Source organism: Cyrtonyx montezumae, unplaced genomic scaffold (assembly GCF_038088225.1).
Source record: "Cyrtonyx montezumae isolate F1298 unplaced genomic scaffold, pur_monq_1.0 scaffold_10, whole genome shotgun sequence".
Taxonomy (NCBI): Eukaryota; Metazoa; Chordata; class Aves; order Galliformes; family Odontophoridae; genus Cyrtonyx; species Cyrtonyx montezumae.
The window spans coordinates 21,567,465-21,581,818 of NW_027071826.1; the positions used below are offsets into that span (position 1 = coordinate 21,567,465).

The 14,354-nt window shown below is 39.1% G+C and overlaps 2 protein-coding genes across 2 annotated transcripts; one reads left to right on the top strand and one right to left on the bottom strand.

Annotated features, from left to right (window-relative positions):
• Positions 1–547: 547 nt before the first annotated feature.
• Positions 548–3,358, top strand: TRAPPC6B (trafficking protein particle complex subunit 6B). The gene is made up of 6 exons (XM_065752678.1): positions 548–710; positions 791–858; positions 1,278–1,395; positions 1,994–2,077; positions 2,517–2,610; positions 3,023–3,358. Exons 1-6 carry the CDS (start codon positions 630–632, stop codon positions 3,052–3,054), a joined length of 477 nt encoding a protein of 158 aa, XP_065608750.1. The 5' UTR covers positions 548–629; the 3' UTR covers positions 3,055–3,358.
• Positions 3,359–5,278: 1,920 nt separating this feature from the next.
• Positions 5,279–12,190, bottom strand: GEMIN2 (gem nuclear organelle associated protein 2). Its single transcript, XM_065752687.1, has 10 exons — positions 12,037–12,190; positions 11,571–11,655; positions 10,366–10,455; positions 9,142–9,201; positions 8,865–8,975; positions 8,199–8,243; positions 7,426–7,494; positions 6,306–6,416; positions 6,069–6,127; positions 5,279–5,745 (listed from the first exon to the last, which is right to left on the bottom strand). Exons 1-10 carry the CDS (start codon positions 12,156–12,158, stop codon positions 5,706–5,708), a joined length of 792 nt encoding a protein of 263 aa, XP_065608759.1. The 5' UTR covers positions 12,159–12,190; the 3' UTR covers positions 5,279–5,705.
• Between the last annotated feature and the right edge of the window lie 2,164 nt (positions 12,191–14,354).

Consider the following 14,354-nt stretch of genomic DNA (forward strand, 5'->3'; position numbering starts at 1 on the left):
CCTGCCAATAGGCGGGCTTCAAGCGATTGGGTACCGCCCCACTGGCCGGTTTCTCCGCACCTATCCGCCAATCACGAAGCTCAGAGGCAGACTGACATCCTTCTCAACCAATGACTGAGAGCCGCTGTCTGCCAGCTCTGCGAATCATGAAGCGGGAGGGCCGGAGCAACGTCCCATTGATGACGAAAAGTCCTTTCGTTGCTTTCCCGTGGTGGGAGCCAATCACTTTCACGCTATTACAGCCCGTGTGCCGGACGAGCCAATTAGCAGGGGCGTTACTGCGGGCTGCCGCGTGGTACGCTCCCGCGCGGCGCCCCGTGCGGTTCTCTAGTATCCCCGGCGACCGCCGTTACAACGTTCAATGGAACGCGAGCGCTGCTTGTGCTGCACGGCGGCAGGAAAGGGGATGAATAGAGAGTGACGTAAAAACACGCACAAAAGCGATCTTTCCCGTCTCATGCGCTCCCCGGGACGAGCCGGCTCGGCATCGCCCCCTCCCAGCGCTCCGCTCCGCCTCGCCCAGCCTCGGCGCAGCAGCACGGAGCCCGGAGCCCTCCCGCTCCCGGAAGGGGCGGTGCGGCGGCTCCCGGCGTCGCCGTTGCCGTTGCCGTGAGGGCAGCGGGGCGGACATGGCGGACGAAGCGCTGTTCCTGCTCCTGCACAACGAGATGGTGGCGGGGCTGTACCGCGCCGCAGAGCAGGGAGAAGGGGTGAGTGGGGCCGCTGCCCACCCCGAGGCCGTCCCGGGGCGGCCGGGCCCGAGGCTGAGGGCTGCCATTGTGTCTTACAGGAGAACGGCCGCTGCACTACCAAGCTGGAGAGCATGGGCTTCCGCGTTGGGCAGGGGCTGATCGAGAGGTGGGCCTGAAGTGTACTTTTATAATTGACTGCTGCACGATTTCCCCTTCTGAAGGGCCTGTCCGCCCCTGCCCCCAATATTTTCAATATCTGAATGAGCCCTTCCAAACAGTAGTATATGTGAGAGCTTTATGTTAAGGTATCTTTATGTATTCGAGCTGTCTTTAATGATTATATAGTTCAAACTCATTTATTCTTGCCATAGTGCTGCAGATCTATGCTACTCTTAGGTTATAATACATGGTGAATCTGAGTGATGCTAGCTTGAAATACAACAGCTGGAACATTTATCTCTGTAACATTCGCAAAAGTAATGTAGTATAGTACAATTTGTTTTGGCATGATTTTGTATTTTTCGGATTTATCAGTCATGCTGTTGCACATACATTCATTACTGACGTATTTTTCACATCTTTTAGGTTTACAAAAGATACAGCCAGGTTCAAGGATGAACTAGATATTATGAAGTTCATTTGCAAAGATTTTTGGACAACTGTATTCAAAAAACAAATAGACAACCTGAGGACTAATCATCAGGTACTAATGTTCTAGAATATGATTTAAGTTACAAAATCAGTAATGCTATCTGGTGCGATAGATGGATTTTCTGTTTGTCTTGGTCTAGGATTAAATTACTTGGGAAGAAACACAGAATGTTCTTACGTTTTGTTCAAAAAACGTACTTTTTTAAAGTCCACATTGGTGCATATTTTGAGAATACAATTTAGTAATTGCTTATTATGTATTTCCTGCCACCGTGTTTGCAAAGCTGAAATGCTTTCTATTTCATACACAGTGTTGTGGAATTACAAACTGGCATGACAGTTTTTTAAGACTTATACAAGAACTTTTTCATGAATCTCACAGTATGTTTTAATAGTAAACTAGTGTGAGAAAATTATATTGCTGCCTTAAAACTCATTTAAATAGAATGGCTGTCTTGAAGTCATTTTTGATTTGGAAAAATATTTACAGTTTTCAGCAGTTTGAGACCCTTAGTTGCACTCTATGGAACAGAACTCAATACAAAACAGCTGAAAAACTTTCCAAAGTTAGCATGTTTGTGACAGTGATTGGTAGAATTCTGATTACATGTTAGAAACTCAATTACAACTTTTTTTTTTTTTTTAAACAGGGTATTTATGTTCTTCAAGACAACAAATTTCGACTCTTGACACAAATGTCTGCAGGAAAGCAGTATTTAGAACATGCACCAAAGGTACCCTTCTTGGAATCTATGATTTTGATTTTAATCATCTTAGTCTGTTAATAATAACTTGAAATTTAATAGTTGAATGGACACAAACCCACCAAAAGGGAAGCTAAAATCTAGTCTCCAAAAACTGTTTTTCAGAGATGTGCCTTATTTGAGAACAGTTTATTTGATCCATGTTTCAAGAAACAATCATAGTGATTTTGAAATGTTGTTACGTTTGAGTTGCTTGATGGTGGGAGCTGTTCTAACCTCAGGTGGAAAATCATTGAGCTGATGTTTGTATTTTGTGTACAGTTCAGGAAGAAAGTTCTGCCTTTGTACACTGATGAACAATAACAAAACCTCCAGTTTTATATTGTCAAAGCGATAAGTCTTCAGTTCTTCAATATTTACCAACAAGCTTCAACCTTGAAACTTCTTTAAAATGTAACTTTATGTTTAGTATTTAGCATTTACCTGTGGACTAATCAGAGGAGGCCTATCGAATTTGGGAATAAAGAGTATTGTAACAGCTGAAGTTTCCTCAATGCCTGCCTGTAAGTACTTCTCAGGGTACTCGGTTATTAGCTCATTTGATAACTTTAGTTACCAACTTCACTGTGCTTTACTGTTAAAAAGTACTGACAGTGAACCTCCATGACACATTAAAAACTTATATTTACATTTGGAGGCATCGGATGCAAAAGGACATACAGCCAGAACTCAACTGCAGTAATTGAAGATAAAAACAATTATTTATGCACTCATATATAGAAGTCAGTAAGAAAGGTAGGAAGTGAAATCTGTTCTAACTATGCAAGCTGATTACTGGTTAGATATCTCACAATTAAACCATAAGATTGAAATGTTCCTTACTAATGTTTTAACAAAACCATTAAAAGAAGGTAACTACTTGGAACAATGAATCTAAAGTTCATGCTTTGGTCTGACTTTGCATTCTCTTTGCAGGTAAATTCCAGGTGATGATACAGAAAATGTAGAGCGCGTTCAGATCTGGGTATCTACCTTAAAAAGCCTTTGTCTATAGTTTTGGTATCTTGGTTCAGCTTTGTATGTAGCATGTAAATTATAGCACTGTGCAGCACAATTCCAAAGTATATAATGTTTGTTAAAATAATACTGTTTTTGTATATTGGTTTGAAATTAATTATGTACCAAGGTATTAACAAATGTGTTTTGTGTCACGTAGCAAATGCCAAACCGCTGCCTTTCTGTACTCACTCCTAACTGTGAGGCAGCAACTTTCTATTATTCTGAGGAAGCAATTATTGCATAAATCAAGTCTTCATTAACAGCGTTCAGTGGAGTATAGGAATGATATGAACAGATAACTTATTTCTACAAAAATAAAGGAATGTCCTATGCCCCTAAAATGAAATGGCTGGTCTTTTTTTGTTTGGTTGGTTTTTTGGACTAGAAAATAGTGTAGCTAAGGACATCTACAACCAGCAAAGGCAATTTGTTTTAGCTTATTGTGCATAAATATTAACCTTTTTTTTTTTTGCTAGCTACAACTTACTTCTGTAATGAGTGTGTGCAGGAAGATGATTAGGCCAGCAGAAGCTAAAACGACATCACCAAGACCCTAGAGGAGACTGGGGGTTGCTTGATACTACTTGTTACAAGATTTGTGTAACAATATGTAGCTTTGTGCGGGTAAGCATGAAAACATCTTGTTTAAATTCATAACAAAATTTTTCTATAAGACTGTTCTGTTGGCAGGGTCAGGCTTTCAGAAATGTGAGAATGTCCTGTGATAGTGATTCGGTTTCTACTTTGAGACCAGCAAATAGGCTAGATATAAAAAATAATGCACTAGAACACTTCTGTCCATTTCAGTCATCTTCTGTGTTGGAATAAACGTATGCTGTCCAATTTCATGGTTGGGCAGGAACAATGGAAGTTGTTCTTAAGCTCTAATGATGTCATGAAGTTTGTAATGGATCAAGCCTTTCCTAGATAGTTGCCTTTTCTAGTCTATGAATCTATGCTGGCAAGCTGTAGACTACAGACATGATAATCAGAGGCTTATTATAGAGCTTAAGCTGTGAACAAATTAATATCTTTTCAGGTACAGTGAATACTAGCTTAGATTAGTTGTAACTGGGTAACTTGATAGTTCTAGGAAACATCTAAAGTGCTAGCAGAATGCCATGACACTGTTCAGAGACCTAGCAAAGATAAAAGTAACCATGGTGATTGGTACTCTATAGGGATCAGCTATGTGACTGAATATACTGAGCACTTACACTGGTTTACAGGAAGGCTGTGGTTGTTGTCCACCTGTATGACTCAGACTTTGGAATTGTAAGGTCAGAGAATTAGCTAACTATTATTCCTCTTAAGTGCATTTTATGGGTTTGTCAGTTGCCAACTCATCCTGTTTTTAAATGCTGTTATTAAGGGGACTGACTTGTGCTGTGTAACAGATGTACACTTCAGTGACACCTGTTAGGCCCACACAACTTGGTAGGCACTCGGTATCAACATACAGAATCATTTTGTAATTTGCTTCTCTAGAATTAAAACTGTGGTAGTGATTTTCATTTTCACTTGACACTCAAGATTACTGTTCCACATGAAGAAGTGCTAATAATTCTAAGTTACAGTAAGGGCTTAACCAGTTACTTGCGCTTCATGACCTGTCTTTTTAAATAGTGAGGGATTGACATCTGCTTCCTGTATGGTGTGAAAAGCAATACTATGTATCAGTCTGCTGTTACCAGCAGAAATCAGAGTTCCTCTAATCTGCATTTTCAATTGTTGAAGATAATGAGATCCCAACAGAATCATGTACGTACAAAGCAGACACCAGTATTCTTGGCAAAGCACTCCCTGTACAATATGTTAAGTCAAATAGGTGAGCAAATGTATTTGTCAAGATACCACACAGAAAATAAATTTGTCCATTTTGTTGAATAAATGCTTCTGTTGAAGAGTACTGAATACAGCTGTGCCTTTTTCCCTGGTTTCTGCCACTGTTTACTATGAAGTTCAATATTATTACTCAGGAAATCTATGTACTACCTCCTTTTATGTTTTGGTAACATAACTGTTTCAGTAATTCACTGGCTATAGTTGTACTTCTTTGCAGTATTTAAGCTCAGGAACTATTTCTAGAAAAAACACACTGGATCCTAGCTGTGTAGGCTTCCTGAAGAAAGGCATTGTTAAGTACAGTGAAGAATGAAAAAAGCCACAGTGTCTAAGAACGCTTCAAAGTATGTTTTTGTTTTATTAAAAAAGACCCCCAAGGATTGTGTATTAGATAAAGAACAGTCATCTGTGATGTAAGATCTCTTTAAGCTTAGAAGTCTTTACCTAATGGCAGCATCCACAGGATTAACTCAGATGGTAAAAATATATAATGAAGAATCTACTGTACTAAGACAATTGCTTGAGAGAGAATGACAGATAAGTGATGGACCATTTTATAATGAGGATACTGGAGACTAGTACCCTTGTGCTAAAGATCAGCTTAAGTTATTCATAGCTGTCCCAAATGTACTGTTATGTTGAAGGTGCTCTGAAGAAGCTGTATTGTACTTCACAGAAAGACATTGTACATTTCAGACCTGTGTGCTGATGCTGTTTGTACTATGGCAACACAAAATGTTTTTCTCAATAAACTCTAGGAGGGCTCATCAGCTAAATCACGTTGATCAAAGTACCTAGTGGAGAAAAGTGAAAGATAGCAAGGAAACTCTAACATAACACATTCCTTACTTTGCTCTGAGTTGTTAGACCATTTGCTTTCTAGGTTTTAAATTAGTATTTCTATCACATTTATAGCTTTGTGGTTGAGGGAGCTCACCTAAGAAAACCAATGCATTTCCTCTACTTTACTCTTAGGTTTGTCCTAAGTCCTTGCAACTATGTTTGCTATATACAGCCAAAGTACTTGGATTGACTTCAAAGGAATCTAGGTTAGCACGAGGATAATCACACTTACTCTGGACATAGTCTGCTATTTTGTATCTGTAGTTTGTATTACCTGCTAACTAAGCAGATTAACAGGTTCAGAGCTGATACTTGCTCTTCACTCTTGTTCTCCTGAAAGAGAAACAAATACTAGAAAAAGTTACCTGTGGTGTTATATGTTGTAGTCTTCCTTTCATTCTCAAGACTTCAAAAGTGAAAATTACTTACCAAGAATTCAAGACCTGAAAATTATTTCTGATAATTTGTGAAGTTGAAACAGTCCTTTCCACGATGTTAAATTAAATCTTACCTCTAGTACTCTCACTTCTGAGCACTGCCTTGCCAGCTGTCGGATAAGGGAGTGAGCTTCAGGTAGCAAAGGTTTTTCAAGGCATGCCAACAGTGCATAAAACCATCTACCCTGTGTGGATTTAAATAGTGAGTTTTTAATTATGGGCATTTCCTTGACGTTTTGCACAGGTTTTGAGCACTGGTCTCTAAACAAAATTTCATTTTAGTGCTACTGCCAGAATTGAAAAATTTTAAGGGCCAGATTAGACACTGCATAGCAGAATTCTGTGCCTGTAGCTAAGCCTCTCGTGAGGAGTGTGCTCCTGGATTTCCTGTTTATTTTTTCCTTTTTTTGAATTAGATGTAAATACAGCTTCCACTATTAATCTCAGGGAAGCACTATTTTAGTAATATCTAAAGAATATTACATAACTGTTATTTTTTAACTTCACGAACTGTGGAAAATCATTCTAAAGAATGTACGTATTCAGTCAGATCTTTGTGGAATTAATGCTGTTACATCAGCCTTATGATTTACCCCACTGCAAAAACATGTCCTTTGCTTTTTACTTTACTGAATATTGTAATATTATAAACATCACTTTTGCTACCAGTCTAACTTCTTAAATTAATTCCAGTGTCTAGTGCCTTTCATGATGGGATTAAGCTAAGAAGCGCTGTGCACAGCGTCTGCAGCATACTGGGTCAGTAAGAAAAAGTCAGAACCAAAAAGGCCATTAAGTAACTCAAAAATCAAAAAGCTGTATTTAGTATTGTGGAAGTGAGTTATCATTACTCATTTATTTTGTGGTACATAGCTAGTTAATCTAGTTGTGGCCAAACTTCATGCTAATTAACTCCATCAGTCTGAATTCTTTATCAGATTGGATCTGTTTCCACACAGATGAGCTTTTTGGTCAGTGATGCACGTGAAAAGATTAAATGTATCTCTTTCAGCAGAATACCATGCATCTCCAAACTAAAACAGACGTTGGCAAATACAACACGCAGCTCACTGACACCTTAAACTGGTCTGAATCAAAGCCTCTGTACTCTGGGCCTCTTCTCTCCCCAGCACTTTTCCAACCTTGCAGATTAAGTTATTATGGGTAAAGTAGTTAGAAAAAATTAAAAATTACCAGTTCAGGAGTAAATTTTTTCTCTGCAAACCAGCTTATCAGGTATTCTAAGACACTGGTTACTGTGGCCTTCAAGAGAGGAGCATAAAGAGACAACGTGATACCTGCAAAGTTTTATTTATCTTAAAAGAATTATATTATATAAAAAGCAAATGTGATTTTTGTCTTTGAATATAGATATATGTTTCCACTCATATGTTTCCATATTCTATATGGCATTCAGTTCAGGTTGAGATTCTAAGTAAGGGTAAAGTAAATGTTAAAGCACCATGGAAAAAAAGCGTTTTAAAAAATAAAGAGCTTTTTATAAAGCAATGCTCTGCGTTAATAAGATGTTATAAATAGGTAACAAAAGAGGCATCATACTATTTCTATATAAGAGTGACTAGTGAGAAATGTAGTACATGTGTTTTTTTTAGTCTTGCAATGCATTTAAGAGTTCACAATCAAGTTGAAGGACTGTACTTAAAAGATGAAAGGAGATAACTTATGGTAAGCCCCTAAAAGAGGGGCTCAAATGTTAGAATGTTACATAAAGAAATTACAAGGAGAAAATATCTTCCATCTAGTTATGGTAAACATCTGCTGCTTTAATTGTTTCTAGGTAAAGGTGAGATAATATTATTTTCCACGTACGTTAAATAGCAGTTGGAATAAACAATAACCTTAGCACAGAAAAATAGGTAAGTCTTATGCAACTGCTGGAACATGGGAAGCACTAACTTTTGCAACATGCTACTGTTCTAAGAGGTGGACTTAAGATGCAGGCTTACCTGATTCATTCTGCTTACAATACTTAGCAAAGGAGGAAAGCCCACCTGAAAAAAGTCAAGTTGGAAAATACAGAAACGTTATTATAAACACTTATTTTTCTAAGTTAGACCTTACTAACATTTGAGTGCTATGATCAGAAATTTGTAGTTATTCTGAACTCTGTTCTGAGCTTTGACATTAAAAAACAAAAACCGAAAAACAATCTTCAAGCAACTTCAACATAAAATCTAGCCACATTTGGTATCAAAAAGCATGCTTTTGCTATTACTTGTAAAACAAGGCTGTGATACATTTATTATTTTTTTTAAAGATGGAGTGAAGGGCATATTTACATAGTAGCATGCACAAGGACAGGAAGCACATTCACAAAGCACTAAACCAGACTATGGATAAAGCTTTCCATTCAGTTCAGCTAGCAGTGAATTTAGTGTGTTTTAGCTGGGAACAGATGAGGGAACTTTCCCAACTTTTTGACTGAAGTAATAGATTAGTTCTCTGTTCTCTGCTTCACTCAGTTTCACTTTAAAAGGCAATGAGAAATGAGTCTTACTGGGCTCACCAGACAGCTTGCTTTCTATTTAGAACAAAGTGGTAATGAGCAGTAGCATTGTTTCTGGTAGCCATCTGTGAAAATAACAGTTGAAAATGCGTCCCCTTATACTCACCTTTATGTAATCAATTCCTAGATTTTCATCTTCAGGTTCTGCATCTATTTCTGAGTATACTCTTTCACCCAGGCAGAACTTCTTCCAGCCTTCCTCATCCTCTAGTTTTGGCTGAGTTAAATAAAAATAAATGAACACACTGAAATATAGCTATCTTCAAGACACCAAAGAACAGACATGATAATACTCCACAGCTGTTGAATTAGACTTACAGCAAGGATAACCACAAATTTAATTAGTATAGAAAAAACACAGAACTGTTATGAATTCTACTCACCATGTTGACATTGCTGTCCAAATCCTGTGACCGCCAGTGATTTCTGTGCTTGTTCAGGCTCTGAGTAATTAAAGTCATATCCGTTTAGCTTTACAGTTATTGGATCCTAGCCACAATCTTATTTTCATAAAATAAAAAAAAAAAGTAATTTTTGTAATCAGTGAAGGCATTACTGAGTAGATTCCTCAAGCCTCCAAATGTAAATGTTACTTATATGGGATTTTTGGAAATAATGTTAAAGCCAAAGGAATTTTGAAGTCTACTGCTTTAAATTTATGTAATAAGCTTTACTAGTCTTAAAGACCATTCTTATGCTTGCTAGCATCAGAAAAATTCCCTATATTAAAGTATAAGCTTTTATAATGGAAATATTTTTCCCTCATCCAATTTTTACTCTTACAGTAGAAGTGACCACTAAAAAAAATGCTGCCATTAACACTAGCTGATGCATAACACATGAACAAGTGACTTTTGATGCTCTTGTCCCTTAACTATCTCCACTTTCACTGCTTTACCTTCCACAAAAAGATAGAGTAAATGAGCTCAGACTAAGCTCAATGCCATGGCAACTTCAGTGCAATTGATTATACTCAGTTAATACAAGTGTTTCTACCATGCAGTATCAATGCATTACAAACATGCCTTCAGCAGCACTGTAGCTGTAAAATATCTTTATATACACCATTTTGAACAGCACATAGGGAGAGACTGCTTAGTTCTTCAGGCATAAATCTGGTAGAAAAGTCTGTGCTAACACTACAACCACACAAATCCATTTCAGTAAGTCAGTATTTCTCTCCATAATGGCTCCAACTAATGTCCAAAGGACCCTAAATGGACTGTGTTCTACATATAGGAATCTCATGTGGGTTCAAATTCACTTGTTCTTCAGTTCTACAGTAGAACATCGTTGGTTTTAGTGTCACTGTGTAATATCACAGTGATTTTTGTCCTTCCCCAAACAATTATTCAATGTAAACACTGCTATATATTTTTGTTTTATTTAAAATGACCCTCAGGAAGGAGTTTCATCAGATGTATAAAAGCCTCACAGTATATTCCCATTTTATTTTTTTATTTTTTAAGAAAACAGTTGGCTAGCAACATCTGATCAAAATGTTATGACTTTATGGTAGGAAAGGTAAAAGGTTGTCCCCCCTAAAGCACGAATATGCAAGTAAAAAAATATCACCCCCACTCTCCATAATATACAGAATTTTGTACCTGACGAACAGATGAAAAATTGGCCACTTGCTGCTGCTGCCACTCGAGTGTTGGAGAGTATCCTTCAGGAGCAGGCTGACATCCAGAAATCTAAGGAAACACTGGCAACAATTATAATGTATAAAAAGATTTATAAAAAAAATCCTTAAAGAACAAGAGAATTAGTAAATAACTACCAGCAGTTAAAAACAGAAGTACTCACTTTGAGAAAAGGTAATTTCCTGACAACAATTTGGCTAGACAAAACTTTTCCTGCTTGATGGTGCATATATGCAAAAAAGGAAAATTAAACACGCAAAATGTGCTGTTGAAGAATCATTGAAGTTCATTTTTTTTAGCACCTGTTCTGCCTTGATTTCCCTGTTAATAAAAAGGAGAGTGTTCTTTCCTTATCTTGGATGCTATTGATAGTATGAGTTCTTGTTAGGTACTGAGTTGGGCAAGACAGTAAGTAAAAAAAACAAACAAAATGACAATTAAGTAGATAGAACCTCTTTAGAGATTAGCACGAAAGAATTACAGTACAGAAAAATCTATCTACAAATGTTTAACAAAAATGCCATTATGAAGAGGTGAGTCAAATGAATAGAACAGTCAAGGTAGATGGTTCTAATACTCATGTCAGTATTAGAAAAGTAAGTATAGCAATCTTATAGGCAGGTTATGCGGTCTTCATTAAAGAAAGATGAAATTGGTCACTTGAAATATTTGGAAGTAGATTTAAAAAAAAGCAATGTGACAACAGTAATATCTACTTATAAGGGGAAATTCCAATAAGAGATTCTATCAATAAGTGAAGAAATGGTGCTAAGATTTCATCTTATGTTAGCTGTACTTACTGCTCTTACTGCCTTACACAGGATATATTTTTGAATTTAAATATACATACTCCTTTCTTCTAAAGCTTATGTAGGTTTTATGATACATTTGTAAAATTCAGCACAATGTTTGATTCCTAGAGGCAGTAAAAGTCTGCTGTGTGTCAGCTAGCAGGGGCATTACTGATTAAAACTGATCAGTTACAGAGACTGCTGTTGCCCAGAAATTCAACAGGTATTTCTTCAAACCCTGAAGTTCCATTTATTTCATTAGGTGCTTTAAGATCCAGTAAAGCTGCTGTTTTAGTTATGCTCACACCTCCCCACATCTTTCCTGCTGCTCGCTTCTTAAAACAAGGCAAAAGCCATAAAGCAGCCCAAACTTACTGCAATGTTTACTGTCTGCTTCTTCCTTAGCTTCTTGGGGTCTATCTGTGCCACGACCACATCTGGGCATCGCGCTGCTTCGATCCTACAACATAAGATCAAGCTGCCGTACTGCAGTAGGCTGAATGTCTCTGAAATACGGCACCTGCAGAAGTCTTACGCAAAAAACAACCGACTCTCCCCGCGTTTCTTACAGAAGGTCTGACTTCAGAATTACAAAGCATTCCCTCGTTATACACAATGCACTGGCGTCCTTGAAGCTTGCGCGCTCCTAAGTTTCCTGGGGTGCTACTATCACACGGAGCCAGAACGCGGCCCGCCGCCTTCCCGGGAAGCACAGAGCTCCAGCACTCCGCGCGGGGCTCGCCGCGGAATAACGGGCTCCTCCTCGCGCACCCGCCGCGAGAAACACACCGCCCCGACGAAACCCAACCGGCCCGCCGCCATCCCCCGCCCCGCCACTCACTGGACGCGCCTCAGGTACTCTTGTGGCGTCCTGGGCGGCACGGTGGGGTCGAAGTCATCGGGCAGGTCGCAGTCTCCCACGGGCAGCAGCCGCGGCATCAGCTCCTCCACGGCCGACTCCATCGCCCCGCTTCTCCCCGCCGGCCCGGCTGCTCTCGCGAGAGGTGCGGCCTCGCGCAGGCGGAGCGCCGCCGCCGTGCATGGGGGTTACGGCCCTCGGGAGCGCCGCGGGCTGTTCCGCCTGGCGGGGTATAGCGGGGGGACGCTGCCCCCGGAGCGATAACCCCGTTTCTGAGCCGGACTGGATCCCTGATAACCCCGTTTAGGCCCTACGTCATCTCACGTACCTTCTCTTTTGCAAATGGTTCTTCGCAACTCACCCACTGATAATGCTGCCTATTCTGCCTGTGGATGGGCAGTAGTAATGAGATCTGTGGTTAAAATTAGTTGCCTAAAAGGTAACTGCTGTAAATTCAGATGTAGTTCTGGAAGTATTTAGCTGAGATTTAATTTTGCTGCTGTATGGGTTTATTTAAATACTAGTGGACTGGATTCCACATCAAAGTAGCATTAGCACTGAGGTGTGTTACTCCTCGGATAAAAAAACCAGAAGGATGATGCTGTAACTGTTGAAATAATGTAAACACACTCTTATCAAACTCCTTCTATGCAAAATTTCAATCTATATTTTTGTTACTTCATATTTCTTAACAGCATGCTAAACCAGTATGCTAAATGCAGCCCATACAGCAGAACAATGTAGCTCTAAAATGTTCTCAATTTTGTTCTTCCCTTGATTTTTCTGTAAGGCTGTATTTTAGCAGTTCCAAACAATCATCAGCCCTAACTCCTCCTCTCTGCTGACCTTTGTTTGCTTTAAGGTGTTTCCAAATCCACCTACGTGTAACAGGGAGTCCGGATCTCACATCCTGGTTGAGTGTGACAGCTGCAGTCATCACTTGAAATCAATCCTGCCAGCCCGAAGCCACAGCAATGCCCCTGGGAAGGCTGACCAACAGACAGGGAGAAAATGTTGGTGAGTAAAACTGTGAAAAGTTCTCTTCTGAAACTCCGGTAATATTCAGAAGTTATTTCTGTCTATTTGTCATGGAGTCGAGAACTACAAACGGAAAGAGATTCCAGAAATAAAAATGTTTTTAAAATATATTTTCTGTATGGAGGCACATTTTTGTCGAACTTTTGAATGACACTGCTTAAGTAAAGTAACTTTTTAAACTTACTGCAGGTACTCCAACAAAATTGTCAGAAATTTTGCCAGTGATGTCACTGCAACAGCTGGTCAGTGTGATTCAATGGAAGAAGATGAAGAAGAATCTGGAACAGAGTATCATACCTGTTTCTCAGATGCACAGCCATTGCAGAAGAGTACTTTTCCAAAGAAGAGGTAAGCTGCTGCCTGTGGGCATGCACTGCTGCCTGAGAAAGTCTGACACGTCAGCTGAAAATTATTTGTTAAGAGAAGTAAAATAGTATTACTGTACAACCTAACAATGGAAGGTGATGGTATATTTTCCCTTAGTGTGTAAATATGGTGTTATTACCTGATCTTTCGTTCAGTGTTAAATTGCCTCTTTACTTCTCTTGGTTTGTCCCTTGGTAGCAGCTGCGAGACTTTTCTTGAAGCTTAGAACACTGGATTGTCTTCATGTAATGAAATTTAACTGTGCAAAACACTCCTTAGAAATACCGTGTACCTTTTACGTGTAAACTTTCCAGTTCTTCCTCCCTTTTAAGCTTCTTTAAATGTTTCAGCAGCCTCTTTTCTTGTCATCGACAGAGACATTCTGGCTTTGGCACATGCCTCTTTTCATTGTGGCTTTCTGAGAACATCCAACAGCATATTTGATTACTTCTGAAAATACAACATTGAATTACTTTCTGTGCATCTGTTTGCAGTTCACCCCAAGGTTTTAATTTTTTATGACGGAGGTTCCATGTCCTTGGCATTCTCCAGCTGTACACTCCTGCAGCTGCCAGTGGGATTCAAGGGCAGTGAAGATTGCAATCCTCCCTTTAAGATGTGTTTTTGTTTACCTGCTCATGTTTCTAGACTAAAGAAAGCTGGCAGACAATACTGGAGATAGTAATGGTATAGAACCGAGAAAAACAACAACAAAAAAGGACAAAACCCAAACTGCATAATCAGGGCTACATAAAAGTTTCAATGAATCTATTAGATAGATATAAATTATACGTTTAAGTATTTATAAATATGAGATAAAATATCGTCTCAGGCTGGAAACCACCACAAAAGTGATATCAATCTATTTTTTTTCCTCAGAAAGTCTGAGACGACAC

Coding starts and splice junctions, on each gene's coding strand:
- TRAPPC6B (XM_065752678.1), top strand. CDS start 630: ATGGCGGACGAAGCGCTGTTCCTGCTCCTGCACAACGAGATGGTGGCG. Junction 859..1,277: donor GGGCAGGGGCTGATCGAGAG/GTGGGCCTGAAG, acceptor CACATCTTTTAG/GTTTACAAAAGATACAGCCA. Junction 1,396..1,993: donor ACCTGAGGACTAATCATCAG/GTACTAATGTTC, acceptor TTTTTTAAACAG/GGTATTTATGTTCTTCAAGA.
- GEMIN2 (XM_065752687.1), bottom strand. CDS start 12,158: ATGGAGTCGGCCGTGGAGGAGCTGATGCCGCGGCTGCTGCCCGTGGGA. Junction 11,656..12,036: donor GAGTACCTGAGGCGCGTCCA/GTGAGTGGCGGG, acceptor CTTATGTTGTAG/GATCGAAGCAGCGCGATGCC. Junction 9,202..10,365: donor ATTTTTCATCTGTTCGTCAG/GTACAAAATTCT, acceptor TTAATTACTCAG/AGCCTGAACAAGCACAGAAA.